The 26,431-nt window shown below is 40.0% G+C and overlaps 1 protein-coding gene across 1 annotated transcript; it reads left to right on the top strand.

The window, feature by feature from the left end:
* Nucleotides 1-7,386: 7,386 nt before the first annotated feature.
* Nucleotides 7,387-13,638, top strand: LOC139324556 (vomeronasal type-2 receptor 26-like). Its single transcript, XM_070954268.1, has 5 exons — nt 7,387-7,422; nt 7,838-8,689; nt 11,451-11,678; nt 12,507-12,633; nt 12,740-13,638. Exons 1-5 carry the CDS (start codon nt 7,387-7,389, stop codon nt 13,636-13,638), a joined length of 2,142 nt encoding a protein of 713 aa, XP_070810369.1.
* The last annotated feature ends 12,793 nt before the right edge of the window (nt 13,639-26,431 follow it).

Raw genomic sequence — 26,431 nt, 5'->3', positions numbered from 1 at the left:
GAAGAATAAAGATATTAAGAATTGTTGTGTATGGTAATTTTGTAGGGAAGTGGGTGGAGACAGGCTAGTTTATTGATTGTATAGCTTAAGAAAAGGGATGCTTAAGAGATATTTTTATGGGAGTGGAGGAAATGGATAGAGTTGAATAAATGTAAAATTAGAATTTATGGGGAAGGCTGCTTTGAAATGTTATATTAATATACACAAAAGATTAAATGTTAAAGTAGGATTTATTATATAGTCTTAAAGTGGAAGGTTGTTTTGAAATGTTATATTAATATACAGACATAAGTATGGGGGAGGAGAAAAAGGGCAGATTATTGTTAAATTGGGAGTTATAATAATATTACTATGCTAAACCAGAAGTTACTATATAATGTTATAGTAGAATGTTTTTTTTTTGAAATGTATAGTAAAAGGGGGATATAATAATATTATTAGAAAGAAAGGGTCAGTATTTGGGGGATGGAGTAAGGGGATGGTAAAGTATTATATAATATGTTATGAATTTGGATTTTACTTTGAAGAAGTCACAGGGGGAGGGGTGGAGAGGGGGGGGTTAGGGAGGAGGGGGGGAGAAAAAAGGGGGGAAAATCTGTATTTGAAAAACTTTTTCAATAAAAAAAAATGATCAAGCCAAACAACTCCATATGATTATAATCAGTATATATATGTTTTATTTTATATCTAAACTAATAAGTCAATCCTTAAATATTCTATCTCAGTACATTACTTCACTGAAACACAGACGAGAGTGAGAGAAAAGAGAAGGTGAGTAACTTTTATATCAGGTGGGAGGGGGGAGTGGAACATTGCATTATGGGACATCTAGTTTAAATAGAACATGTTATATTGATGATGTTTATACCAGATTAAAACACTCTGGTATTTCATCTCAACAGTCCATGGGCTGTGTGGCATTGATCTTGGGTGGCTACTTTTAGAACCATACAGCCCTGCAAAAAAAAGTCATTCGAGAACTCTGGAAGGCCTCAGATCTCTTCAAAATAGGAGGATATGTTTAGTCTGGTGGGGTATAGGAATCAGGCCTAATAAGGCCTGAGAGGACACAATGGGATTGGGAAAAGGCCTATTGATACCCAAGACATGGGAAGTATGGGGCATCTTGGGTATAAGGGAGGCCATAGGAGGGCCGGGGCAGGCAGGTCTGGGTCTGTAATAGACATCCAACAGCCTCCCCACACACATAGGCAACCCCCCCGCTCCACTTAACCTGCATATTTGTTTACATTTTATTGGGGAGAGCAGGAATGGGGTTATTAGGTGACATGTTTCATCTAATGACTGCTGCAACATGTGACTGCAATGGGCAGGTTTCATTAGGGTCGTATCTTGAGGACTACTTCAATTGGAATTGAATGGAATGGAATGGAGAGTAGCGAATAGATAGAAAGATATTTTAGTGTAGTGTAGTGTAATGTAAAAATAGAATAGAGAACAGAATATAACAGAGCAGAATGTATCTCTATCAATGCCTGTACACATATATTTACATTGGTATTTTGCTTTATGGAGCTAATGCTTTTATTTTTCTCTGGTGACTCATCAGTCCCTCCTCTGGAGGCTTTGCATGTTTTGAAGATATTCACGTGTGTGACTGTCTCATTATCATTATGGAATTTGACATTTTGTCCCTTCCTATGGGACCCCATGGAAAAAGTAGGAACCAGCCTTGAAGGATGCTATTTATTGTCCCCATTCCAACCCACTGCTGGGAGCCCCAAAGTCTGTGAGTTGATTTGATAGTATGTTACATTCGCTAGTTTTGTCTGAAAAACATCTCAAGGAGAGAAGTCAGTTTGATCTACTTCAAAGATCTTTTTGCAGACAGAAGCCTTTGTACACAGAAAGAAGACACTCATGGAAGATCTTAGCATTCATGGAGTTACTATTAATAGTATTGTCTGAAGTGGTGTGCAAGGATCCAAGTCCTCACTGTGATTTTGATGAGCCTCTTCCTATTCACCACACATATCATCAGCTTGGAGATATTAATATTGCTGGCATTATTTCTGCCTTCTTTGCATCTTCTAATCCCATTGATTTCAGTCAGCATCCTTTTCAGGGATTTCAAGATGGAGTTATGTAAGTACATAATCAATTTATTGTCATGCTCTGGACATTGCAGTTAAACCACAGGATGCTTGAAATGTTTTCCTCTACTGACAATACCTCCAGTAAGAAACATTGTAAATAGAATATCTAGGTGTATTTTAAATGGTTATATTTTACCTTAGTTTCTACGTAAAGTAAAAAGGGGCCAATTCTCCTTTTATAACAAATCACATCTTAATATCTATAAGTAGAGAGAATGTATACCTAAATGTATGAAGGTGCAACTACCAATAAGATGGGGAGAAATATTTCCCATAATAACTTTTTTTATTTGATATATCTGCAATTTCCTTCTTGATATAAAACATTAAACATTAGGTTGGATACATTTCTCACCTTTTCAGAAACAGTGCTTGCAATTTCAGCCTATGTTTATCTTTAAAATTACTTCAGTTCCTATAGAGGTATATATGTACTAGTATAATGCTTTGCATTTTCCAGGTTCTGAGTTGAATAGCAAAGATAAAACACTAAAACTCATTCCACAAATGTGTCGTACTGAACGGTTGGAAGTATCATAAGATGAAGCAAACATTTTCTTATGCATTTTGTCTTTATTTATTTTTTACAGAGTAGTTTTTCAGAATTACCAACATATCCTGGCCTTAGTTTTTACTCTAAAAGAAATCAATGAAAATCCTCAGATTCTACCCAATGTCACACTGGGCTTCCAAACCTTTAATAGCAATTTTAGTCCAAGCTTGACTTACTTTGCCTCAATGCTTCTGCCTTTCACTCAGGGAAAATTCATCCCTAACTACAAGTGTGGGATCACAAAAACTTTGGCTGCTGTCATTGGGGCACCTGACATCTCTCTTCACATGGCAGCTATATTGTGCATCTACAAATTTCCTCAGGTAAAGATGAGCTGAAGATATACCTTATTATTTTATTAGTTTTTATTATTAGTTTCAGTTCAAAGATATTACAGACATCTTCAGAGCTACTTAACTCCTGATGGTCAACTCACCCATTCCACAGTCACATGATCACATTTTGAATGCTCAGCAATTGACCCACATTTTTTAGGTGCTTGCAGCATCTTTCAGTCATGCAAGCATCATTTAGGGGGTGTTATTTTTGCTGGAAACCTCCAGTGCTTTACCATGAGCATCATGACTTATGACCAAGAGTCTGCACTCAATTGCAGTCATAGGTTGAGCACTTCCTGTATAAGACCAATGGTTTGATCCCTTGACTAATGGTTTTGAACCAAAGTTGATTTTTCCCCCCTCTGTTATGCAGCCAGTAAACCAATCTTCATTCTGCTGTATGCTTAGCACGCTGTCATTTGACTGTTTCCCAATGCAATCTTTGTAAATCAGTATTCTACTGGATACTACTGGAAGCGCGGGAGGACCCCTTGGAGGGTAGAGCTGAGGACTTTGTACAGTATCTGTATGACAAAATCGCTCAGATTCGGGAACACCTGGACTCTGGCTGGGTAGATTCAGGGGGGATGATGGAGGCAGGTCTTGAGAATATTACCTCGGAAGAGTTTGATTCTGTGACTCCCGAAGACGTGGACAGGATACTGGGTAGACTGAGCGCGGCCACATGTTTATTGGACCCCTGTCCCTCCTGGTTGGTGCTGGCCTCCCGGGAGGTTATGCGAGGCTGGCTCCAGGGGATTATTCATGCTTCCTTGAGTGAGGGTGTCTTCCCCACCGCCTTGAAGGAGGTGGTGGTGAGGCCTCTCCTCAAGAAGCCTTCCCTGGACCTGGCAGTGTTGGCTAATTATCGTCCAATCTCCAACCTTCACTTTGTTGCGAAGGTTGTTGAGAGTGTGGTAGCGTGACAGCTTCTTCAGAACCTGGATGAATTGGCTTATCTAGATCTGTTCCAGTCGGGCTTCAGGCCTGGGTACAGCATGGAGACAGCATTTTTTAAATCGGCCAAATCTATTTAATTATTTTAATTTTTAATTATTGTTGTGTCTTGTGTTTTTAAATTGGCTGTACACCGCCCTGAGTCGTTCGGGAGAAGGGCGGTATAGAAATAAAATTATTATTATTATTATTATTATTATTATTATTATTATTATTATTATTATTATTATTATTATTATTATTAGTCACATTGGTCGATGATCTCTGGAGGGCTCGGGACAGGGGTTGCTCCTCTGTCCTGGTCCTATTAGACCTCTCAGCAGCTTTTGATACCATCGATCATGGTATCAGGCTGCACCGGTTGGAAGAATTAGGGGTGGGGGGCACCGTGTTGCGGTGGTTCTCCTCCTTTCTCTCTGACCGGTCGCAGTCTGTGTTGACAGGGGGGCTGAAGTTGACCCCAAGGCCCCTTGTATGTGGGGTGCCACAGGGGTCGGTCCAATCACCCCTTCTGTTCAACATTTATGTGAAGCCGCTGGGTGAGATCATCTGTGGTTTCGGGGTGAAGTACCATCAGTACGCTGATGACACTCAGCTGTACATCTCCACCCCGGATCACCCCAATGATGCCCTTGAAGTGATGTCCCGGTGTCTGGAGGCTGTACAGATCTGGATGGGGAGAAACAGACTCAGGCTCAACCCATCCAAGGCCGAGTGGCTGTGGTTTCCGACGTCCCGATATAGTCAGTTGGTGCCATCACTGACTATTGGGGGCGAGTCATTGGACCCCATGGAGAGGGCTCGCAACTTGAGTGTCCTCCTGGACTCACGGCTGTCTTTAGAAGAGCATTTGATGGCTGTGGCCGGGAGGACTTTTTATCAGGTTCGCCTGATATGCCAGTTGCGTCCCTTTCTGGATCGGGACTCATTACTCATGGTCACTCATGCCCTTGTCACTTCCCGCCTGGACTACTGTAATGCTCTCTACATGGGACTCCCCTTGAGGAGCACCCGGAGGCTCCAACTGATCCAGAATGCGGTCGCGTGGGTGGTTACTGGAGCGACGTGGCGCTCCCATGTGACTCCCCTCCTGCGCGAGCTGCACTGGCTCCCGGTGGTCTTCCGGGTGTGCTTCAAGGTTCTGGTTACTACCTTTAGAGCGCTCCATGGCTTAGGACCGGGATACCTACGAGACCGCCTTCTGCCACCAATAGCCTCTCACCGACCAGTACGCTCCCATAGAGAGGGTCTTCTCAGAGTGCCGTTGGTCAAACAATGTCAATTGGCGGCCCCCGGGGGTGGTTCTTCTCTGTGGGGGCACCCGCCATCTGGAACGAGCTCCCCCCGGAGATACAGAAGATCCCAGATCTGCGCACTTTCCGCCGCACCCTCAAAACATTCTTATTCCGGCAGGCTAGTCTGGCCTAACCTCCCTTTTGAATTGCTTTTAAATTGGTTTTATAATTGGGGTGTTTTAAATCTGGCCAAAGTATTTAATGTATTTTAAATGGTTTTTAATGTTTGTATTATGTATATTTTACTTTTTTGGCTGTTCACCGCCCTGAGTCCTTTGGGAGTAGGGTGGTATATAAATTTAATTATAAATAAATAAAAAAATAAAATAAAATTATATGCCAATAGTAGAATTCAACCACATGACAATCAAGTATTGCAATACACATCCCAATTTCTGGAGAAATACCTGAAAATAATTGCAACAGAATGCAATGGAAGGTAGAGAATGGAGAGTAGTGTGGTTTAGTATAGTGGAAGAATGGAATGGAGTCAAGAAGTGTTTTTTATTAGGGCAACCTGGACTACCCAGTAAATATAAATTTAACAAAAAAAGTGGAGTTGAGAGTTGAGTGGACTGGAGTTGACCAGAATGGACCAGGACAGGACAGGACAGAATAGATCTACAGTAGCTACAATCAATGCCTATACATATGGCCATAACTATAACTATATCTCTGTTTTGGTTTATAGATCTCAAGATATTATATTTTTCTTGTGGCTCATTCCTTCTTGCCTCAAGAGGGCCTCAGATGTTTTGTAGATGTTTACATAGGTGACAGTATCTCTATCGTAATGGATTTAGCTTGTTTGTCTCTTCCAAATTCTATGGGTCTCCATGGGAAAAGGAGGAGCTGACCCTGAAGGATGTTATTTATTGTTCTCATGATATTCCATCCCATGGATGGAAGCCCCAAACCTTTGTGAGTTGAGGAATGATAGTATGTTACACTCTCTATTTCCCTTTGAAAAACATCTCAAGAAGACAGGTCAGTCTGATCTACTTCATAGATCTTGTGGCAGACAGAGGCATGTGTACACAAAAAGAAGACACTCATGGAAGATGTTAGCATTCATGCAGTTACTCTCAATAGTACTGCCTCAAGTAGTGTGCAAGGCTCCTAGCCTTCAGTGTGATTTTGATGAGCTTCCTCCTATTCATCACACACATCATCAGCTTGGAGAGATTAACATTGCTGGCATTATTTCTGTATTCTTTACATTTTCTAAACCCATTGATTTCAGTCAACATCCTTCACAGGGGTTTCATGATGGACTTATGTACGTACAACATCGTTTCATTGTCAAGTTCTGGACATTGCTGTTAAATCACATGATGCTTCAAGTTTTTTCCTTTAATGACAAAAATTTAAAAAAAGCATCTTAAACAAAATGCTAGATTTATGAAGTTATATTTTACTTTAGTTTCCATGTAAAGTTGAAAAAGATCCAAATCTACATTTATATAAAAAGAACCATCTATACAGAGAGTATATAAATATAGAGGGACATAATTTATGAAGCAAGAAATGGTAATATCACTTAGATTTATATACAGCACTCTCTGAGCAGTTTACAACATCAGCATATTTTCCAAATCAATTTAGGTCCTCATTTAATTGATGGTGGAAGGATGGAAGAATGAATCAACCTTGTGCTGGTCAGAATCAAACTCCTGTCAGTGGGCAGAGTTAGCCTGCAAAACTGCCTTCCAATCACTGTGCCACCATGGTCAGATATAACTACCACTATGGTTTTTGGCGAGAGGGGCAGGACACATATTCCATAAAATGTGTTGCACTGAAAGATTGCAAGTGTCAAAATAAGAAGCAAACAACTTTTACTGCATTTTTCATTTTGATTCTTTTGGTTTTACAGAATATTTTTTCAGAATTACCAGCATATCTTGGCTTTAGTGTTTACTATAAAACAAATCAATGAAAATCCCCAGATTCTACCCAACGTCACGCTGGGCTTCCACATTTTTAACAGCCATTTTAGTCCAGGCTGGACTTACTTTGCCTCAATGTTGCTGCCTTTCACTCAGGGAAAATTCATCCCTAACTACAAGTGTGGGGTCCCAAAAACTTTGGCTGCAGTCATTGGTACACCTGACATCGCTCTTCACATGGCAACTGTATTGTGCATCTACAAAGTTCCTCAGGTAAGATGTACTGAAGATATACATTACCATTCTGCCTTACCTCCCCAGACATCTGTATGCTTTTGTTTGCAAAAAGGAGAGAACTTTCAGATTCCCAGTTATTTTTTTGCTTGGTAGGATCACCATAGCGACATGAATAATTGTTACTGAATAGATAGTGGATATATTTGGCATAGCAAACCATTCTCCAATTCCAAACGTTAAACTAAGGTTCAAATCTGAAATATTCACAATGAGACTTGTTCCAGGAAACGGTATTTAGTGATAACTTAGGAGTGTCATCTTGGCTGATATTTCAAAATAAAAACAACTAGTATTTCATTACATAGACTCAAGGGCAGTCAAAGAAATGAATATTCACATTTTCAGAGGCTCACATAGACCTTTGGAATTGTATATGTTTATTTTTCGGTAGTTGACCTATGGCTCTGCTCCAGTCATGAATAAAGAAACTCAAGCAGTTTTCCTCCAACAAATGTTTCCAGATGAATCCCATCAACATAAGGGTCTCTTGCAGCTACTGCTGTATTTTAGATGGACGTGGATTGGAATTCTTGTTGTAAAGGATGAAAAAGGAGAGAAATTCCTCCATGAGGTGCTCCCCACATTTTCCGAGCATGGAATCTGCACTGAATTCATAGTAGAATTACCAAATGTAGGTTTTTATGGTGATTTTATTGATACTATGGAGGAAGGATTACATATATACCATATTCTCATGAACAGCACAGCCAATGTGATAATCTTATATGGTGATATTCAGTCCATATCAGTTCTGAGAACATTCCTCCAGTTTTCAGAAGTGGAGGATGTACCAAGGAAGAGAAAGATTTGGCTTATAACAGCTCAGACAGATTATACTTCAACATCTATTCATAAATCATGCAATATCAATTTCCTACATGGTGCTTTATCCTTTGCAGTTCATACAAAGACAGTCCCATATTTCCAGGAATTTCTTCAGAACTTAAGTCCAAACAACAACCAACATGATCATTTTTGGAAAGATTTTTGGGAACAGGCATTTGATTGTTTCTTTGCAAACTCAAAAATGGAGGACTTTGAGAAGAAATGTACTGGACAGGAGAGGCTTGAGAATCTTCCCACATCTGTGTTTGAAATGGACATGAGTGGACAGAGTTACAATGTCTACAACGCAGTCCATGTTGTGGCACAAGCATTACAATCTTTGTATTTATCCAAATCGAGGGAAAAAACAGTAGTGAAAGAAGGAAGAAAACAGTTTCACAATCAAATGTGGTGGCAGGTAAGTCTGTAATTAAAGTAGTGAAGAACCCGCAACATCAGTAATTGCAACATCTGTCAGTAAACTCTAGCCAACAATATTCACTAGGGATATGGACATTAAATCTGAAAGCTGTACAATTCAATTGAAAAAATAACTGAAATCTTTTATGGGGAAAAATAACAATAAACATAAACTATAAAGTGTTTTAATAAGTGTGCACACCTTACTGTAAGTAGGCATGTGTCTATGTTCAGAATTAAAAAATCATATTCAAACTGATGGAAACTAGTAGTCAATACACACCTGCATCAATTCAAATGTCTCTAATCTAGCTTGTATAAAGTCCAGCTGTTCTAGTAGGATTTTTCTGACACTTACTCAGTTGCCTCTTACACGAAAAGCTATGATCTGCAAAGAGCATAAAAAACATTAAAGAGATCTCATTGTAGGACGGTATCAATCTGAAGAAGGGTACAAAATAATTTCTAACATACTGAATATATCATAGAACACAGTAAAGGCAGTCTTCAACAGATGGAGAAAATATGGCATAACAGTGTCATTACCAAGAATTAGATGTCCCTCCAAAATTAATGAAAAAGCAGAAGAAAACTGATCCAAGAGGCTGCTGCCAAGAGGCTTACAACAACATTATAGGAGATGCAGGAATTTCTAGCAAGCATTGATTGTGTTCTATATGTGATAACAATCTCCTATATTCTTCATATGTCTGGGTTTAGTCAAAGTGTAGACAATTATGAACAGTTCCAAATATCAGTCAATTTTGGCACAAAGACTTCAGGCTTGTGATAAAATGCTGAAGATGAAGAGAGTTTTCACCTTTCAATATGACTACGACCCAAGGCAATCAGCAAAAGAATGGGTTTATCAGAAAAAGAACAAATGTTTGAAATAGCCCAGGTAAATTCCATATTGGAATCTAATAAAAATCTGTGGGCTGACCTGAAGAGGGCAATACATGGAAGATGCCCTTTCAATATGACAGAGGTGGACTGCTTTGGCAAGGAAGTGTGAGCATACATTGCCAAGATAAATGTGCCATGCTGATAGGTTCCTACTGCAAATGACTGAAAGCTGCCATAAAATCAAAAGGTGCTTCAACAAAATATTTTTTTAACAGCGTGCATGTGTATACAACCACATTATTATACATGATTATTTTTATTTCTCCCCCCAAAAAGGTTTCAGTTTCAGTTCAAGTGAAAAAAAGTAAACTAAATTGTACAGTTTTTATATATGAAAGGTGGAAAAAAATGGAAGTGATTTATCTTGGTCTGATATTTTTATATCTTTAGAATCTGACATTTTAACAGGGGTATAAAGCAGCATGGTGGCTCATGAGGAGACCCGAGTATTCCTGCATGGTAGGGTGAGATCCCATCAATTACTCCAGCTTCCTAGCAGTTTGAACACATGGAATTACAGTAGATATTTAATTTCCAATTTATATACCGCCCTTCTCCCTGCGGACTCAGGGCGGTGTACAGCCAAGATAAGAACATAGAATACAAATATTAAAAACAGTTAAAAATATATATATAAATTTGGCCCGAAAGTTAAGAAATCACAAACTGATTAAAAGAATTTAAAAATTTCTTCTTAAACCAGCCCGGCTTACTGGAAAAGATGGGTTTTAAGGGCACGACGGAAGGCATTGAGGTCATGGATTCTCCTTATCTCAGGGGGCAACTGATTCCAGAGGGTAGGAGCCCCCACAGAGAAGGCCCTCCCCCTGGGGGTCACCAGCCTACATTGTTTGGCTGATGGCACCCTGAGGAGGCCCTCTCTGTGGGAGCGCACGGGTCGATGGGAGGTCGTCGGTAGCAGCAGGCGGTCTCGCAGATAGCTAGGCCCTATGCCATGGAGCGCTATGCCATGGAGCCATGGAGATATATAGGGACCACTTCGGTGGGCATGTTAATGGGGTCATGAAAGGAGCCTTCATCCAGGCATCACTTAGGCAACAGTGATGTCATTGGCTAATCCTTTCAACTAGGAAGCTCCTTGATGATCCCAACACAAAAAAGATTGCAAACAGGGGTAAAATTCCATAAGTGGAATTTGGTTTTCTAAAATTATTGTCTAAATTAATTTAGATTGATTTTACTTTCTAAAAGTTAGTCTGTCTTCCATTTTGCTGTACATTTTATAGGTAGTTTATAAGTAGTCCTTACTTAACGATGCTAATTGAGGTCTGAATTTCCATTGTCAAGTGATGCAGTTATAAGTGTGATGTTTCTTGACTATGTGGCTTACCAACAACAGTTGGCGAAGACTCCAGTTACCATTGTTAAGTGAGGACTGCTTTTATCTTATTATTTATCTTTTTTCTAGACTGTTGGATTGACTGCAATAATTCCAATCCAACCTTAGTATGGCTAGAACACATATAAGGTTCTTTAGAAGTAAAAATAGTATTAAGGTTTTGTAGCCTTATACATCCTTGTATTTCTTATATATTTACCAAACATCATATAGTTTAAATAGCTTTCACAATTAAATTACAAAGTGTAATTTTTTTTGCCTTTTTATATTGCAATTCTGTGTTAATTTTATTTCAGTAATCTAATATTTTATCTCTACTCCTATTTTGGAATGACTGTTAGGTTGTTTGTTTGTATTGGCCTACAACTAAAAAAATATTTTTTTTATATTTTCTTTCTTTAATGAGGCCTCTACATTTTGAACATACAAATTATTCTTACTTCCCTTTATCCTGTTCTCTCTTTGTCCCTTTTTCTGTGTTGCTGTATTTCAGATTCATTCTTTTCTGAAAAGGATCAGATTCAACAACAGTGTTGGTGAAAAGATCTCTTTTGATAAAAATGGAGAATTCATTGGTGGATATGATATTATCAATTGGATCACATTCCCAAACCAGTCCTTTCTTAGGGTCAAAGTTGGAGTGGTAGATCCCACAGCTCCAGCAGACAAGTTCTTCAATATTTCTGTAGATTCCATCACATGGCCAGTAGGCTTTAATCAGGTTAGCTGTTAGAATCTAGATTGTCTGTCTCCATTTATATACTATAAAATATAATTATTAATGAAAGTTTCAGAGCATCATCTCTGAATAAAGTTTCTACTAAATAGAAATGTCCTGGAGAAGGAAAACATTATCTGTAAGAATGTTTACTTTTCTAATAGTTGGTACTATTTTGGCTCTCTGTTAATTAGACAATGTTTTCATGGTTTAGAAGCAAAAGCTGAAGTCCTACATTTCATCAGTCGGTTGACTTGAAATTTGGAAGCTGAGAAAACCATCTTTAACTAACCAGTACAGAAATTGTCTTTGGAAAGTGAGGATGATAGTTATGAAAAGTCATAGGTGCCAATAAAGATAGATATTTAATGAATTATTATTTCAGACCAATTCCATCTCAAAATGATGAAAGTCCCAGAGCATCATTTCTGAATAGACTAAATACAAAAAAATCTGCAGTTGGTATGGAATATTTACATTGGCCCTCTGTTAATTATGGACAATTTTTTTCATGGTTTTTGAAGTAAAAGCTACAAGCCAGTGTACCAGATTTCATCAGTTTGGAGATTTCAAAATTAACCAGCAGAGAAATTGTCTTTGGATAATAGGGATGATAGTTATGAAGGGCCATACATGCCAATAAAGCTAGATATTTAATGAATTATTTGTCAACTCTAAACCCAATTTAAAGCCAATTCCATATCAAAGTGATGTCAATACACTGTTTCTTATTAATCCATTTTTCTTTTGTTGATTCCATAGTAACAGTATTTCTCCAAGCACTTCCTTTCCTCTCTGTATCTTAAAATATTCTTCTTCATTCATTGACAGGCATTACCTCTATCTTTGTGTAATGATCCTTGTGAGACTGGATACAGCAAGGCCAAGAAAGAAGGAGAATCGTTTTGCTGCTATGATTGCCGTCTGTGTCCAGAGGGGAAAATTTCAAAGGAGAAGGGTAAGAAATTTCCAAATATGGCACTAAGCCCCATTATACCCTATGTATATGAGGTTACAAAACTGTCTATAATCAACTGTATCAATTCCACTGTGTTCTTTTTCAGACAAGGATGACTGCTCTCCATGTCCAGAAAATCAATATCCAAATTCTGACAAAAATATGTGCATTCCAAAGCGGATCACTTTTTTGTCCTATGAAGAACCCTTAGGGATCAGTCTGACTGTTCTTTCTCTTTGCTTTTCTTTGATGACAATTTTGGTAATAATAGTCTTCATGAAACATAAAGACACTGCCATTGTGAAAGCCAACAACCGGAATCTCACCTACACTTTCTTAGTTTCCCTCCTCCTCTCTTTCCTTTGTGTGTTTCTATTTGTTGGGAGACCTGATAATATTGTGTGTCTCCTTCGACAACCAGCTTTTGGACTGATTTTTTCTGTGGCAGTTTCTTGTGTACTGGCCAAAACTTTTGTTGTGGTTCTAGCATTCATGGCCACCAAACCTGGTTCCAATTTGAGGAAATGGGTTGGGGGAAGAATGATCAGTTTCATTCTTCTCTCCTGCTCCCTTGTTCAAATATCTTTTTGTGCTGCATGGCTGATAATATCTCCACCATATCCAGATTTTGATATGAAGTCAATGTCTGAAGAAGTGATCATGGAGTGCAATGAAGACTCGGTCATGTTCTACTGTGTTTTGGGCTTTATGGGTTTTCTTGCTCTGCTTAGCTTCTCTGCTGCTTTTCTAGCTAGGAAGTTACCTGACAGCTTCAATGAAGCCAAATTTATCACCTTCAGCATGTTGGTCTTCTGCAGTGTTTGGCTGTGCTTTATTCCAACCTATCTAAGCACAAGGGGAAAATATATGCTGGCTGTGGAGATCTTTTCCATGATCTCTTCCAGTGCTGGATTATTGGTGTGCATCTTTTTCCCCAAATGTTTTATCATTGTGATGAGACCTGAACTGAACAATAAACATCAGCTCATGAAAAGAAAGTTGTAAGAATAATATTCTTTATTTCTCCATGTTGCAGATCTTCCCACTTGCATATTTAAACCAGAAAACAATCTGTAGTTAGATTGGCCTCCTACGTTGCAATTCCTATCCTTCCCTGGAGATTTGGGTAGCTCATAACTTTTTATTCCTTCTGAAAGGCAATTAAAAAAATAAATAGTATAAATTGATTTATTGAGATATTTCAGTACGTGATCAATATCTCTGATTAAATATATAGATTAAATGTGAATTTTAAATCTGTTTTTACTGGTCATCTTAATTCCTATGCATGCTAAAGGTAAAGGTTTCCTTATCCAATTGTGTTCGATTCAAGGCATGGTGCTCATCTACGTTTCTTGGCTGAGGGAGCCAGCATTGTCTGAAGACATTTTCTGTGGTCATGTGACCAGCATGGCTATATGCCAAAGGCGCATGGAATGCTATAACCTTCCCCACCAATGTGGTACCTATTTATCAACTTTGAACTGCTGGGTGAACAGGGGCTGGGACAAGAACCAGCGCTCACCTCATTTTGCAGGGCTTGGGTCTCAAATCTGGGCTGTCATCTTTGCAGCTGACAAGCTCGGTGTTTTTAACTGCTGAGCCATCATGTCCCCTCACCATATGAACACTAGAATATGTAAAAATTAAGTGGGGATTAAATACAAATAAGACTTTCATTTAAACGGGGGGGGGGGGCTATGAACTGATTCTGTAGCAATTGGACAGTGGGAATTCTTTGGTGCACATCATGTGTAGTGATCACCTACGAAACATGGTGTAAAATCAAAATATCTTTTATAGGGACATATGCCTTCTCCTCAGTAGCAAAGACCAACGTGGAAATTCCTGTGCTACTTTTAAGCCTTCAAAGAATTCTGCTTGATGATTATAATCTCTTTCATATTTTAGTTGAAAGAAAATAGAGGCTACTGCTATTTTGAACCAAGCTAGAGAAAAGAAGACAGAAAAGAGAGAAGAGAGAAAGGAGAAGAGAGAAGAGAGAAAGGAGAAGACTGTAAGGAGGAGAGAGAAAGAAGAAGAGAGGAGAGAGGAGAAAAGAAAAGAAAAGAAAAAGAGGGGATGGTGTACAGTGGTGATCCTTCGGAACTGATTTGCTCACAAATGCTGATACAAATCTCTGATTAGTTGGCTATAGTTTTGTCCTCTTATTCACTAATATTAAAATCACCATGCAAGCCCCCAAGGAACAGATCAATTCTTTGATAAACCAGGCAATAACTGTCCTAGCAATTGACTATACATAATTATCAACTGGAGCAACCTGGGTTAAGGCCAAGCTTTTCTATTGTGAATCAGTGAATGACTCTGTACCAACTCTCTGCAAAGTATATTAACCCTCCTGGGGTGTTCTTTGGGGTTCCTGGGATTTCATAAATCTGAAAGTGGTATTTGATTGAAAGATTGCAGCATAAACTGGTTCCTTCATTGACTAGTCATTTCTGCAACTATATCTAGTTCTCAAGCTACAATCAGCTTTTTAGTGAAGATTCAAAGCTACAATGGACATCTCTAGGGCTACCTATGACCCGGATTTAAGGTCCTGCCATCTCCCTATGGTCATATGATCACATTTGGAATAGTCAGTAATCTGCCCACATTAAAGGATAGTTGCAGCATCCTGCAGTCATTTATGATTTTTTTTTTTTTTTGCTGGAAACTTCTAGTTTCTAACAAAAAATATTCATGGCAAATAATGGATTTGCTTAATGATCACCACTTTCACCTTCCGTCTATAAAGAAAAATTGTAAAATTGAACCCAGTCACGAAGTGACCTGCTTAATGACTATCATGAGAGATGACAATAATCCTGAGCTCAGTTATGTTCATAGGTTAAGGACTTCCTGTACTTAGAATGTTATATAAAGGGACTACAACATAGGTTAAATAGTTGATTACTGGAAAAGTGACTCACCCTCTTCCAGCTTCAAAGAGTTAAACAAAACAAAACAAAACAATTCTGACTCAATATCTAGGGTGATTGTCAATCACGCAGGTCAAGGCTTTCTCAAAGGTGCTTCCCCCCCAAAACAACAACAACAACAACTGAACTTTGTTGGTTTTTTAAAAAGATGTTTTGCTTCTTATCCAATAAGCTTCTTCAGTTCCGCATTCTGACTCCTATATTCTTTAATTTTCAAATTAACACTGTGGTTTGAGCCCTTACGAAAGCTGACTTTTTCCTCTGTCCTGTGACTCGTAAACCAATCCTCACTTGGCTATGTGCTTACCACACTGTCATTTGTCTATTTTCCAATGCAGTCTTCATAAATGACCGTAGCATCCGACTGCATCTATACCACTCTTACATGACGACCAAGTATTGCAAAAAAAACCATCCCTATTTCTGGAAAATACATAAAAATACAGATAATCCTTGAGGTAAAACAGGCCATTTAATGAATTTTTGAAATTGTGACAGAACCCCCCCCCCCCCCTTCAAAAAAGCTACATATGACGCCTTTTCCATATTATGATGACTGAAGAGACCCTATGGTTGTTTGCCCTTACAACCCACCACAGGGGCACTGTCATGCCCTCCTGCCTATCTCCCTCCATCCCTCCTTTCTGGACCCCTGCAGTACATGGGCCTGGCTCCCCATATGCTCATCATGCCTCACAATTACTTTCAGAAGCTCTCTTTTGTGGAAGGAGACCCAGCCATTTGTTCCCAGATCATGTGGCGGCAATCCAAACACAGCCAACATTTTGTCCCATCCATTTGGCAGCCACCAATGATGTTGTTTCCTTTTGCTGCTCTGTCTGCAGAAAGAGTAATTGGAATGGAATTGAGTGTAATGGAGAGTAGAGTAGAGAAGAGAAAGCAGTATACTTTAGTGCTTTTTGGCTGTATATACTCTTTTGGACTGTATATACACTGCTGCACAGCCCAAAAGTATACGTAGACCTGAATACAGCTGCCATTTTGTCCCCACTCACAAACAGGCAGGGGATAAAATGGTAGCTGCCAGACAAGCTGCTATTCTGTTCTGTTCTCTATTCCATTTTTTCCACTACATTCCACTGCACTAAAGTATACTGCTCTCTGTTCTCTACTCTCCATTAACAGTAGCAGAGTTGGAAGGGACCTTGGAGGTCATCTAGTCCAACCCCCTGCTCACGCAGGAGACCTGTACTAGGGATTCGAACCGCTGAACTGCCGACCTTTCTGATTGATAAGCTCAGTGTCTTAGCCACTGAGCCACCTAGTCAGGCTACACTTGATTTCATTCCAACTACAGGTAGTCCTCAAAATATGACCCTAATGGAACCTGACCACTAAAATAAAGTGTGGGTTGTTAAGTGGAGGGGATGGTTTCTAGATGGAGGAAGTCTAGCAGAGGCCTAGACCTGCCTCCCCTGGCCCTCCCATTGCTCCCCTCACCCCCAAGATGTCCCATACTCCCCACACCTTGGATCTCAATAGGCCTTTTCCCATTCTCATTGTGTCCTCCCAGGCCTTATTAGGCCTGATTTCTAACCCACCGGGCTAAACTTTCTTCTCCTCACATTTTGAAGTGAGTGCTGGAATGACTTTTTTTTTGCGGGGCCAAATGGTTCTGAAAGCAGCCACACATTTAGTAACATCCAGGTCAATGCTACACAGCCCGTGGACAAACTTCTTCATTTTGCTGCCTGAGCAAACTCCGCAAAGTGCTGCAGAGAGCTTCTGCAACATCCAGAAGTTTGTGTAACACAGTTGTTGGAAATGAATTCAACCAACAAGCATGGGTCGATGAAAACAAAGAGACTTTATTAAAAGAAAATAATAAAAACAATTTTGCAAAATAGGGTGGTATCCCAGCAGATCTCAACAAGGAGTTTGAGCCAGGAAGCCACACCTAAAGTTTCAAAAGCATTACGTTTTATAGTTCCCTATCCCAACGCCTCCCCCCATGCCCCTCCTCCATCGCATCCAGTGACTGATTACGGCTAATCCGGAGCGCCTTTTAGAGAGAATATCATCTCTTTCTCTAATTACATGTTCATCAATACCTCCCTTTAACTACTCCTAAAATATTTTGCAAGCATGGCTCTTTCTTATCTCTATTGCCTTGGCAATAAAGAGTGGGCCTCTTTCTAATGGGCCTCAAACAAAAGAAGATCTATTCTAACACAACAGTGTTATATATTGGTATGCTTTCAGCATGTTCTCCAACTATCTTAAAGCAGAATAATGTCTAACAAATTTAACAGAGTAGCAGAGCTGGAAGGGACCCTACAGGTCATCCAGTCCAACCCCCTGCCTGAGCAAAATTGAATCTTCACTTATATGCATTTCTAATCTATATACCTACATACTATTTTATTTTTGAATTTTCTCATATCCTACACAGTGGAGACCTCTCTAATCATTAGTTGAATGATATCAATGCCTATACCCACACATATATTTACATTTGTATTTTGCTTAATGGCTCTAATGGTTTTATTTTTCTCTGGTAGCTCATAGGCAGGAGAACAAAGTAGTTTATCCCTGGGCTGTGCAGCAGTGACCTGAATACGGCCGCCATTTTGTCCCCACCCACAAGCAGGCAGGAGACAAAATGGTGGCTGCCAGACAAGTTGCTTCATTCAGCTGCCTTAGAGAGTTTTCCACTGTGTTACAGAAACTTCTGTAACAAACTTTGCAGAGTTTGATCAGGCAGCAAAATGAAGGAGTTTGTCCATGTATTTCATCTCAACAATACCCCTTCTAATACCAGATTGATTTAATTGAAATAATTACAAGTATTGTAACTATAATATACTATTTATATATTTACACATAGTTTCTTTGTTAAATAAATATGCTGATTTGATGGGAGTGGTTTAGTTAATATATCTGTGGTTTGTTCTTTTGTTTTACAATATACCACCTTTATAAATCCCATTTCTGATAACTGTCTCACATGTTTATATTTAATGTCTATATGTCTGGATCTTTGACCAATTGCGTCAGCTTTAGATATGTCAATGGCGGCTTTGTTGTCTTCCCGTATGATTATTGGATATGCAGGCTCTTTCCAAATGTCTATCATTAAATCATCAAACCATATTAAATTGTTTGCCACTTTTGACAAACATACGAACTCTGCCTCTGTAGTTGAGGTTGATACAAGCTTTTGTTTATCCATGTACCAATGTATTGGGCTTTCATTTAAATATATGACATAACCTGAGGTGCTTTTTCTTGTTTTAATGTCAGTAGCCCAGTCCGCATCTGCATAACATGAGAGTATTGGTGACTTGGATATGTTTGGAGTGAGTGTTAATGTGGCGTTCATTGTATGTTTCAGATACTTTAGCAATCTTTTAACAGCTTTCCAGTGATATATCTTCGGGTTATTTACATGTCTAGATAGTAAATTGACAGGGAGAGATATATCGGGTCTGGTCCAATTAGCTATATAGAGCAATGAACCGATTGTTGATCGATATAGTGCATTTTCATTAAAAGTTTCATCATCATTACACATATTTCTTATAAAATCAGCCTGCATAGGCATATCAGATGGTTTAGCATTGGTCATGTTGCATTTTAATAACAATTCTATTTTTTTTTCTTTTTGTGATAGTACAAAACCATTCTCAGTTTTGGTAATTTGAACTCTCAGGTATTTATCAATCTTTCCCAATGATTTTAGTGAAAAATGGTCATTGAGTTTTTGAGCAAATTGATCACACTTGGATTTACTTTTACCAATGTATAAAATATCTTCAACATATACTAATACCTTTTCATAGGAACCCTGATCTCTCCTGACAAACACACATTTGTCAGCTGATGTGGAGGTGAAACCTATCAGCCCAAGTGTTTCAGAAAGACAATCATACCAACGCTTACCCGATTGTCACAGACCATAGAGACTTTTCTTTAATAACCTTGTTTTGCCCTCATCTTGGTCAATTCCTGGTGATGCTCTGACATAAATTTCTTTATCTAGTTGTGCGTGAAAGTACGCTGTCTGTACATCAAATTGAAACACATGTTCGTTTAGAATTGATGCAATGACTAGTGCGGTTTTTACACTTTCTGACCTGACAGTAGGAGAATAGGTATCTGTGTAATCATCTGGAAATCTTTGAGAAAATCCTTGTGCTACAATTCTTTCCTTATATAAATTTTTGTTATCTTCTAAATGTTTTATCTTGAATACCCATCTCGTTCCAATTGTTTTTTTGTGTTTGGGGACTCTAGCTGGTGTATATAATTTTAGTGCCCTTAAACTATCCATCTCTGTTTGCATAGCGTTTTTCCACTTTATTTGTTCCTCCTTGGGAAGAGCCAAAATGTCCTCATAGTTTTTTGGCGCAGTGACATCGCAATTAATGGACATCACATAGTCCTTTAAGATTTTAGGCATGTTCCCTTTGTTTGATCTAGGTGATCGTCTGATGTGTTTTTCTGCATTATTAGTATTTTCAGATGATTCGTTGGTGTTCTCTTCATCAATGTCTCGTGTATTAATGATGTGGTGGCTTCTTTCCAATTCTTAATAGCTACTTTATGTTTGATTGATTTGTTGATGTGTATGTGAGGTTTTGATTGTGTTTGATTATCTTTATATGTATGTTTATCTAATATGATTTCGTTTGAATGTATTTTTCTCCAATTAGCATTTTCATCAAAATTCGCCGATCCTGAAATTATTATTTTATGATTGTTGTCCATAAATCTATATGCTTTGGTTTTGGACTCATAACCTATGAATCTTAGCCTTTTTGAAATTTTGTCCCCCTTTCGTCTAAATTGTTTGGGAATATGTACGTTAGCCATTACCCCAAAGACATGAAGGTGAGATAATTTGGGTTTGCAGTTATACATGATTTCATATGGGGTTTTTTGAATTACACTAGACCATAATCTATTCAATGTATAATTTGAATATAGAACAGCCTCTCCCCAGTATGAAAAACTTAATCCTGCGTCTTCCAAAACACACCTAACCGTAGTCAGTAAAATACAATTTCTGCATTCAACTACACCATTTTGATATGGCGAAAACGGCGAAGTTTTGTAACATATCACACCATTTTTGTTACTCCAATTACTAAATTCTTTGCACATTAATTCAGAACCTCGGTCTGTCATTATCTGTTTGACTTTGATATTATGTTGAGTTTCGACTCTCTTATAAAATTCTTTGAATTTTGCAAATGTTTCGCTTTTGTGTTTGAGAGTGTACACAAAACCGTATCTACTATGGTCGTCAACAATCGAAAAGAAGAAACGTTTGTTGCCAATTGAAGGCTTCAATGGGCCAACTAAATCCATGTGCACCAGTTGAAAAATGTGTGTGGTGCTCCTTATAGATTTCTTTGGTCGGGGTCTGTTTTTTAATTTTGAGCTTTTACAAATAGAACACTCTAAATAATTATCACAGTTGTTTACTTTAAGACCTTTAGAACAGTTTAACATCTTTTTTATAATCGGGAAACCAATGTGTCCCAATCTTCAGTGTAATAGGTGGGCACAATTATCATGTATAGGTTTACCGATAGAAATACATTTGTTATTGATTGGTTCAGTTACAACATGTTCAATATCAATGTTATTAACATTGTTACTATTTTCCCCTTCTGTATTATATTCATTAGTATTACAATCATCATCTATATTCTCTTCCCCTTCTTTTCCATAGTCATCAGTATTACAATCGTCATCTATGTTCTCTTCCCCTTCTTTTTTCTCTACGCCATCATTATCATCATCTTCGTTACTAAAGCTAGAACTTATCTGTTCAATAGATTTGTGAGATAGTATATAGTAAGGTAGTCCTCCTGATATAACTATGATTCCTACTTCTTTTCCAATGTTAGTTAACAATACATTACAATATCTGAATAATACTTTTATTTTTGTTTCTTTACTCAACTTTACTGTAGCAAGAACATTGTAAGGTATTTCTGGTACAAAAAGAACATCGCTTATATTGCCAATACCTGAAATATGAACATTTCCCTTCCCATCAACTTTTACGAGTTTTTGATTGGCTACTTTGTTGAATGACATTTTGGTGAAGGAGGTAAACAATTTTTTGACACATGAAGTATGTGATGTAGCCCCAGAGTCTAATAACCAATAATTTCCTTTCTTACCCCTGTTAAGGATGGGATCAATATCCCTGAATCAGTTTACATATTCACTATTGTTCCTATCTTTTTCTCTTTCAGATACTCTACCCCTTCTTGGACTAGGTGATTTCTTGCCCCTTGAGTTAATACTTATTCTTTGATTACTATGAGTCCTGCCATAATATCTCTGCCCGGAATTAGATCTCTTTCTATGGGCATTGATATTTTGTGTTCGGACATATTCATTAATTGGTCTTTCTCTAAAATTTCTTGGGCAATCTTTCTTAAAATGATCCTTTAAACCACATGTATAGCACCCTTGTAGGACATTTACTTGCTCATCAAAATCCACCTTCCTTGTATTTCTGTTTTCCCTATGCATTAATGCTCTATCCCTTCTGAGGTTATCCTCAGCTATTAATCTTCCAGATAGACTTTCAAGAGATAAATTTCCGTATTCTGGATTATCTAACTGATTAATAAAGTTGTCCCAGGATGAATTGAGGGAATTGATAATAATACTAATAAAACTCTCTTCAGATATAATTTCTCCCCTTCATAATAATTGAGATCTCATAGCATTTAATTTAAGCAAATGTTCACTCATGCTCATAGCTGGCTTTAAGCTGGCAGAGTGAAATTCTCTAGAAATTCTAGAGGTAGTACTTCTGTTTTTGCTGTGGAAAAAAATACAGGTTTTTTTCCATATTTCAAATATTGTAGAACCATTGGGTATAATGTAGTAAATAGCTGGTTCAAGTGAGCTTAGCAATAAACAGAATGCTTTATGGTGGATGCAATCCACTTCTAATGACCACGGTTTTTCGGGTGGACTCAATATGAGGAAAAGTGCATTTTCTCTCATTAAAACGATTTGAAATTGTTGGGCCCATTCTATTAAATTATTACCTGTGGCGCATAATTTAGGGAAACCGTTTGGCAGAATGTTAGGTTGTGTACCACTGTTATTCACAAATTGTTGTTGAAGGTGACCCTGAACGTGAGAATATTGACGTATTCAATACGTGGGTATGGGTATGCATGTAGTAAGATTTGAAAATTCTGTTGGTCTTTCTTGACAGGTGATCAAATTTTGTTGAAGTAAACAATGATTTATCTTGTGTTGATCGCTGATTGAAGATGCTCTCTGTGTGGTTGCTGTCAGATGTAGCATTTCAGAAGATTGTTGAACATTTGGATTCTCACCTTTCAAATTCAGTAGAAAAGGATTGTTGCCTGAAGATTGACTTTGTTTAGCAGGGTAGAATCCTTGCATATAATAATCGCCCTGTTGATGTTGTAGATTGGATGACATCATAGGTACAGTATTGTTAGGTATGCTTCCATGAATGGTTTGATCTCCTGAAGTAGTTGCAGTCATTGCTTGAGGTTTTGTTGAAAAAATGCGATAAAACTGAGAGATATCTTCAGTAAACATTGTATTCATCCCAAGAACCTCAGTTGAAGCTGGGTTGTTGTTTACAATGTTGCTTTTCGAAGACGCTTCTGTCTGAGTTTTCTTTAAAAACCTGGCTGCTTGTTCCATCTTCTGAGCTGTTGTTGGTGAGGTACCTGAATAGTGATCTGCTTCAGTGTTTTTAAAGATCGGGAGGTTTAAAATGCTGCCAATTGCAGCTTCTAAAGTCTCTATTGCCTTCGCAATTTCTGTATCTGAAGGTAAGATTTGTCTTTGATTTTTGGGAGTTCGGTTGTCTGTATTAAACTTCTGTAGTGCATTTGGGTTGTTTGAGATGCATTCGTTTTTATTGGTCATTGGGCGGCCATTTTGATTGATTGAGTTTGAAAAATCTGTTGCTCTGAAAATGGCGCCTTAGCTTCGTTATTGTAAAATATGTGGGCAAACACTGACGGAGGCTTGGTTGCACTAACTCAACTTTATTTAACATGAACTACAACAATAAGAACTCTCGAGTCAAGGTCTGACAGCCGCTTAAATACTGGGCTGTCAAAAACTGTTCAACCAATCAGGAGAGAGAGATTTCCCTCCTTTTCAGCTGCTCGCGTCAGAACCAATCACAAAGCCTGGCAACAGACCGGAGGCTGTTAGAACTGTAATATGCCGACATAACACCCCTTCACACCCGGAATGCGCACTCGTAGTCCTCCAAGTACGCGGGACGTTGACGCTGCCTCCCAGACCGTCTTATACTTGGTGAACTTGTTGGTACGGCTGGCGATGCCTCGCCTGCCCGCTTCTGCTCGACAGGAAGTGGATCCTGTCCAGGACTTGAACTCACTGCCGGAGCGGGGCTGTCAGGTAAGACCGCCGGCGCGAACGATCTGGGCAGTTGAGGCCGGCCGGCCTCCGGTCTGGGAGGAGGACTATCTTGATGGTGCGAGGCTGTGGGTGTTGATGGGTCGGGCGAAGGTCGAGTGTCTACTTCTGCAGCCCGTCTCCGTAGTTGGTTGACATGCCGTCTCCAAATTCTTCCGTCGGTGAGAAGGACCCTATAAGAATAGGGTCCAGTTATTTGCAGAATCTGTCCCGGCAGCCAACGGGGGTCTCTGTCAAAATTAAGTGCATAAACCCTTTCCCCCAACCCAAAAACCCTAGGGGGAAACCGTGTCCCTGCAGGTGGGCCATGGGTGTAACTTGGGTGTAAGCGATCTAGGGTCGTCCTTAGCCTCCTACCCATTAGTAACTCTGCGGGGCTTTGTTTGGTGGTAGCACAAGGGGTGGTATGCTGTGCTAACAGGTATTGGTGAATCTTGTGATGCCAATCGGTAGACCCTAACCTACGCAAAGCCTCTTTGGCTGAACGGACGGCCCGTTCAGCTTGTCCATTAGCAGCCGGATGTTGCGGGGCAGTCTGGGCATGGCGGATCCCCAAACGGGCTAGGAACATCTGAAAGGGTGCCGAAGTAAACTGCGGCCCATTATCCGTGACAATAACATCAGGTAGCCCATGGGTCGCAAACCAACCTTCTACCACCCTAATGACGGCCGAAGACGTTGTGGAGTGCATTAAGGATAACTCAACCCACTTGGAATGGGCATCCACTGCTATTAGGAAGGTCTGGCCCTGGAAGGGGCCAGCAAGGTCCAAGTGTATCCTAGCCCAAGGCGCCCGTGGTGGCTCCCATTCCTGCACGGGTGCAGCAGGGGGAGCTGGGCGAGTAGCTTGGCAAGTGCGGCAGCGAGCTACACAGTCTTCGACCTGTTGGTCAAAGTTAGGCCACCACACGTAGCTCCTGCCGAGAGCCTTCATCCGCACCACCCCCGGGTGGGCTGCGTGAAGACCAGCCAAGACTTGGTTTCTGAGGGCAGTGGGCACGATTACTCTATTTCCCCATAAAAGGCAGCCCTGGAGGACTGACAGCTCATGACGTCTGCGGAAAAAAGGCATGAATTCAGTAGACCCATGAGTGTCAGGCCAGCCCCTGCGCACCCAATCCAGGACCCGAGAAAGAACCGGGTCAACTGATGATTGGGCCCGTACATCATCCGCGGTGAGCAGGGAAGGCAGGTCATCAATGAGAAGAACTGGTGCTGTGGGGGCGGGGTCACTGACAGGCAAGGGAAGCGGACAGCGGCTGAGGGCGTCAGCGTGGGCAATAGCCTTACCCGGTTTGTATGATAGTTGGTACGAATAAGCGGAAAGGAATTCCACCCAACGCGACATGCGCGGCGACAATATTTGGGGGGTCTGCCTGTCACCAGCCAACAACCCTAAAAGAGGCTTATGGTCAGTGACCAGGTAAAAAAAACCTACCATAGATGTAATCATGGAATCGTTTGATTCCAGCTACAGCTGCCAAAGCCTCACGGTCGAGCTGGCTGTAGTTCCTCTCAGCATGCGACAAAGTCCTGGAATAGTAAGCGATGGGAGCCTCCGCTCCGGATGGTAAAATATGACTCAGGACAGCCCCTACCCCGTAGGGAGAGGCGTCGCACGTCAAGGACAGAGGCAGCGAGCCATCATACTGTACCAGGACAGAGTCGGATGAAAGAAGTTCTTTGACCGCTTGGAACGAAACGGCAGCATGCTTGTCCCAGCACCAAGGGGTTTTGGAATCCAGGAGCCGATGGAGGGGCTCCGCGACAGAGGCTTTGTGCGGTAGAAAAATGGCGTAAAAATTAAGAAGGCCAAGGAACGCTTGCAGTTGTGCCTTGGATGTGGGTGCGGGGGCATGCTTAATAGCCGCTACCTTAGCAGGGGCCGGGTGAATGCCAGAAGCATCAATAAGGAATCCTAAAAATTCCACCTGGGAAACCCCCAAGCGACACTTCTCTTTTTTTAATTTAAGCCCCGCCTTCCTGAACCTGGAGAGTACGGCCCTGAGCTTAAGGATGAGGTCGTTCTGATCAGCAGCCGCTATCAGAACGTCATCAAAGTAGGGAACTACACCCCCTAACCCATGGAGCAGTCGCTCCATGAGGCTCTGAAAGATTCCCGGGGCCACGCTAACACCAAATTGCAACCGGGTGCACTTAAAAGCGCCCCGGTGTGTGATTATTGTTTGAGCCAGAGCCGTGGAACTATCAACAGGAAGTTGCTGATAGGCCTGGGCTAGGTCCAGCTTGGCGAAAACCTTTCCTCGGCCCAAGGAGTGAAGTAAGTGCTGAACCACTGGCACTGGGTAGTGGTTAGTTTGTAGAGCCTTATTTAAGGTCGCCTTGTAATCAGCACATATCCTAATTGAACCGTCCTGTTTCAGGGGGATTACAATAGGGGTCTCCCAGTTGGCATGCTCTAC

Source organism: Pituophis catenifer, unplaced genomic scaffold (genome assembly GCF_029215685.1).
Source record: "Pituophis catenifer annectens isolate HBS135680 unplaced genomic scaffold, rPitCat1.0.hap2 SCAF_15, whole genome shotgun sequence".
NCBI classification, from domain to species: domain Eukaryota; kingdom Metazoa; phylum Chordata; class Lepidosauria; order Squamata; family Colubridae; genus Pituophis; species Pituophis catenifer.
Note: the sequence above shows the minus strand (reverse complement) of the source record. Positions and strands in the feature narration are given on the sequence as shown.

Bases quoted from the DNA above. Each gene is read 5' to 3' on its own strand.
- LOC139324556 (XM_070954268.1), top strand. From the start codon at position 7,387: ATGGCAACTGTATTGTGCATCTACAAAGTTCCTCAG. The intron at 8,690-11,450 runs GTAAGTCTGTAA...GCTGTATTTCAG, and splicing joins ACAATCAAATGTGGTGGCAG to ATTCATTCTTTTCTGAAAAG. The intron at 12,634-12,739 runs GTAAGAAATTTC...GTTCTTTTTCAG, and splicing joins GAAAATTTCAAAGGAGAAGG to ACAAGGATGACTGCTCTCCA.